Source organism: Ursus maritimus, assembly GCF_017311325.1.
Source record: "Ursus maritimus isolate PB19 chromosome X unlocalized genomic scaffold, ASM1731132v1 scaffold_X1, whole genome shotgun sequence".
NCBI lineage: Eukaryota > Metazoa > Chordata > Mammalia > Carnivora > Ursidae > Ursus > Ursus maritimus.
The window spans coordinates 93,686,414-93,691,033 of record NW_024423319.1 but is presented as its reverse complement, the minus strand read 5'-3'; the positions used below and the strand labels follow the sequence as shown (position 1 = coordinate 93,691,033).

Here is a 4,620-nt window from a genome sequence, read left to right as displayed (position 1 = left end):
ATTTTATTTTATTTTATTTTATTTTATTTTATTTTATTTTATTTTATTTATTTAAAAGATTTTATTTATTTGATAGAGACACAGCGAGAGAGGGAACACAAGCAGGGGGAGTGAGAGAGGGAGAAGCAGGCTTCCCGCTGAGCAGGGAGCCCGATGCTGGGCTTGATCCCAGGACCCTGGGATCTTGACCTGAGCCAAAGGCAGACGCCTAATGACTGAGCCACCCACGCGCCCCCTCAATTTGATTTTAAAATGATTTAAGGCAATTAATGTTCTTGCAGATGTGACTGGTTTTCTTGGCATAAACTTCAGTGTATTTGAAAACAGGTTTGCAATTTTTAACATTTGAGGTGCTAAATGTGTGTGAATTAAAATTGTAGCTAATTAATGTCATAATACTTGCCTGGTCTATTGGTCGATAGGCTTGATGTGTTTTCTTGGTTTCAGAGAACCTCCTCATATAGAATTCGGCTTTGAACATTTTTTTATCCTTTGTTTTTTATCTATTACTTAAATAGTTTGCCATTAGCAGTAAAATTTGAATTAGACTCTTATACTACATCCTATTTTAGCATTGAGAGATTTTATAACTATTTTCTCATTTCATGGACAATAAGAAAATGGTGACCTTCAGAAAAGAAAAATTAGAGTTGCTTAGAAGGAGATGGCCAACATAGAGTCTGCCTTCTGTAAGAATTGATATTAGCTATTGACTTAAGGTTAATGGTATAACAAGGTGATATGAGGGGCGCCTGGGTGGCTCAGTCATTCAGCATCTGCCTTCGGCTCAGGTCATGATCCCAGGGTCCTGGGATCGAGCCTGGCATTGGGCTCCTTGCTCCACTGGGAGCCTGTTTCTCCCTCTCCCACTCCCCCTGCTTGTGTTCCCTCTCTCCCTGGCTGTCTCTCTCTCTCTGTCAAATAAATAAACTCTTAAAAAAAAAAAAACAAACAAACAAGGTGATGCGAGAAGTATTAATTGGGCATACCTCTAAGTGCTTCCCTTCATTATTAACTGTGGAAAAAATTATTTCCATCTGCTGGTCAAGCTGTAAATTATTTTGATTACTAGGGGACGGAGTACCCCTAAGTCGTAGAAATGTAGCAAATAATAATGCTCGCCAAATAATTCCATATATCTGTCTCATTTTCAGCCCCCATTCAGTTAGATAGAGCCATGTGGTTGGTTCTGGCCAATTAAATGTACATTTGGCACTTGGACAGTACATGTGTTAGGAGCAACTACCCCTTGCATGGTCAAAAATCCCTATGTAACTTTTGACTTCCCCAAAATGTAACTACTAATAGCCTACTGTTGACCAGAAGCCTTATCAATAGCATTAACAGTTGACTAACACCCAGCTTGTATGCTGTATATATTGTATACTGTATTCTTACAATAAGCTAGAGGATAGAAAATATTAAGAAAATCCTAAGGAAGAGAAAATACATTTCTAGTACTGTACTGTGTTTACTGAAAAAAGTCCACGTATAAGTGGACCTGCGTGGTTCAAACCTGTGTTGTTCAAGGGTCATCTGTAATGTGTATTATTTTAAGTTGAGCACTGAAAAGCCCTTGAGCAAGCTTCTAGCCACTTTCCTTCCCCTGACCTGTCAACAAAGGAAGAGAGATATCCCTGATGGTACAACTGCAAGATAGTGGTATCTTTCATAGCATGGGTCCCTGAGTGACTTTATGGAGTAGACCTCCCTATGACCTATGCACAAGATATATTCTGTCATTGACAAACTTGCTGGTTATGCCCTGGCAATTTAGGGGTAATGTGTTACTTCAGGATAAACTATTCTCTTCTAGATTATACAATATAATTAAATACAATAGTATTAAATATTGCTTTACTCCAAAATGAATTTTAGGATTTATGCCACCAAAAATGACTAAGCTATTTAAAAAAAATTTTTTTAATACTTACAGATGGATCTGTTCTAGTTCCTTTACGATTTGTTCCTCTCAGTCCTGGACGCTACCCTTGTAAAATTTTGCTGATATCACGGTATGATGTGCGTGTCTATTGCATTGAAGGGGTGGTAAATGAAGAATATCCAGAGGCCAGGTTTGAATTTGAAACACCAGCATTTGAAGCCCTTACGCAGCATATTCCAGTAGTAAGTGGTACTTATACTTACTTACTTTTTTTGGTACTTTTCTCCATTCCTACTGCTACTGTCTCAAAGTCCTTCAAACCTCTCATCTGGAACTGTTACAATTTCTTAATTGTGTTATCTGCTTCCATTTGTTTCTCCGCATCCAGGACAGAGCTTTATTCTTCAATATAAATGTTACCATGTTACATACCTCACTAATCACTTCTGGTGGATCTCTTTCCTTTAAAAAATAACTCCAACTTCCTTAACTTATCATCACATGCCCACTCAAAAGGGAATTCCTGGCTCTACCAGGCAGAGTTATGATCTCTTTGATCTCTGCTTCAAATTCAGTTGTGATCTTCACTATTAAGATGGGTTGATAGGCACTAAGAACAATGATTGGCTGTAGACTGGCTCTCAAAGTGACACTGTAGCATAGAAAAAGGTAATGTATTTGAAAGGAATGTTGAATTTTCTAGACTAGAAGTTGGTTTTGTTTGTTTAATTATTAAAGATATAAGAAAAGTCTGTTCAAATCACAAAAATTTGTTCTGATGAGACATATAAACTTTGCTATCTGAGCAATCTACCAGATAGATTGCCCATAATTAGGAGTAGAATGTGTAATTCTAAGACCATTTATAATTTTCACAGTAATTAATAAGTCAAACAAATATTTCTTTAAATATTAAATAACCCATGGATCAACCTATTAGACAATGCTCCTATATGACAATGAAAGCATACAGAGTCATCCTTATGCTGTATATTCACATTGTTGATAGTTGTTCTTAACAAGTATGACTTTCAAATGGTGATTCTCATGACATGTAATTTAAAATACAATGTATAATTTTATTAAAAGTGCCAAGAATTAATACATAATTCAGCTTCATCAACATCACCCTTCTGATATTTTTCTACATTTTTTTCATGCTTTAGAGTAATGAGACAAAGAATGAATGGAAATGTCAAGTTACTATAGAAGGAGAATGGTTTTATGGACCTTCAGTTTTATTTGTTGGACCAGGTGAAACTGTGCACTATCCCCTTACGTTCAGACCTATTTTGGAATGTGAGATTATGGTATGAACTCATTGATTTTTTTCCTAGTATTAATTTGTCAATAAACTGATATATGATATTAACCTTTATAATTTATGATAAACCTTTTTGGAAAAAAGTTATATACTCTATGCTCTTCACTCTGCTTGAAACTTTAATAAATCTTTTAACTTGAGGGATAAAATTTCTGAAATTCACAATGCCATTGGCTGCCAGTATTTATGTCTAGATTATTTTTACATAACATGTTTAACAAAGTAATATCATTGTTCCTTTGTTTTTACTCATTAAGGTAGTTGGTACTTCAGAGAATATTTTCTTAAGACGTATTTCTTTGACAAGGACATAAAAACCCATATAATTGCTATGTATGAGAATGCCTATATAAACTCTGTCATTTAGAGAAAGTAAAGAGAAATACAGAGCTTTTCACAGGATATTCATCTTTATTCATTCAGTAGAAGTATTTATACATAAACTAGAAATGTCAGTGACTGACACCTCCTTGAAAGCTCATTTCATTAATCAGATTCAAAGTTAATAGGATGGCAGAGATTGTTTGACATCGAAGTGTGACTCCTATAGAGCTGAAATTTGGATGATCTGTCACAGGGCAAACTTACTCTACAAAATGAAGTAGATGGTGTGGAGTGTGTCTTTGACATAAAAGGGATTGGGAAAAAACCCCTGGCCTTGGAACATATCACTATAGACTGTCAAGTAGGGAAGATGACAAATAAACCCATAATGGTGCCCAATTATACAAAGACCATCCAAACATTTAAGGTAAGATTTTTTTCTTAAAGGATGAAAGTATTTTAAGAAGAACTATATTGAATTATATGAAATTTTAAAAACATTTAATTTTACTTAACTAGGTGAAGTGTTACATAAGGAAATGTTTAGAATTCTACTTTTTGTTAGGCCAACAGCTATTAAATTTCATTTCAGTTGTAAAGTTGAAATAGCACCAAACAAGTTGTATATCTAAGTGTTAGTATATAATCATAAAGCACATTAAAAGCTACTTATTTGAATCATGTATTTTCACCTGAATAAATTATATATGATAACAAAAGGTATTTTCAAAAGTATTTTCTACAGCTCTTAGAATTTTAATGTGAAATCTGTGGACATAAAATTTCAAAAATGTATCTTTCATTTATCAGTGTGAATAATAGTGGGAATGTGAGGAAGTGCATAATTATTTACATCTTTATTTTTTATGAAGTTTTACACTTGGCTTTCCTCACTTGACTTAAGCCAATCCTAAAATACATTTTTCCACTCCCCACTCCCACATTTATCTACAAATTGTTGTGTACCCAGTAGAATCCTTGAAAGAAGCTTCACATATCTATTCATCATAGGTGCCTGAGTTTCAGATGGTATTGTAGAAGTTTGGAAATTCCCTAGCTTTACCCTCTGATTTTTTTCCCTTTTTTT

At 34.5% G+C, this 4,620-nt stretch overlaps 1 protein-coding gene across 1 annotated transcript in view; it reads left to right on the top strand.

Annotated features, from left to right (window-relative positions):
- The window catches only part of CFAP47 (cilia and flagella associated protein 47), a 503,621-nt gene that overhangs the window by 317,781 nt on the left and 181,220 nt on the right, over positions 1–4,620 (top strand). Inside the window, exons 46-48 of the mRNA XM_040635242.1 lie at positions 1,937–2,127; positions 3,052–3,195; positions 3,787–3,960. Of these exons, the coding sequence (XP_040491176.1) occupies positions 1,937–2,127; positions 3,052–3,195; positions 3,787–3,960 (509 nt within the window). The remainder of the gene's footprint in view (positions 1–1,936; positions 2,128–3,051; positions 3,196–3,786; positions 3,961–4,620) is intronic.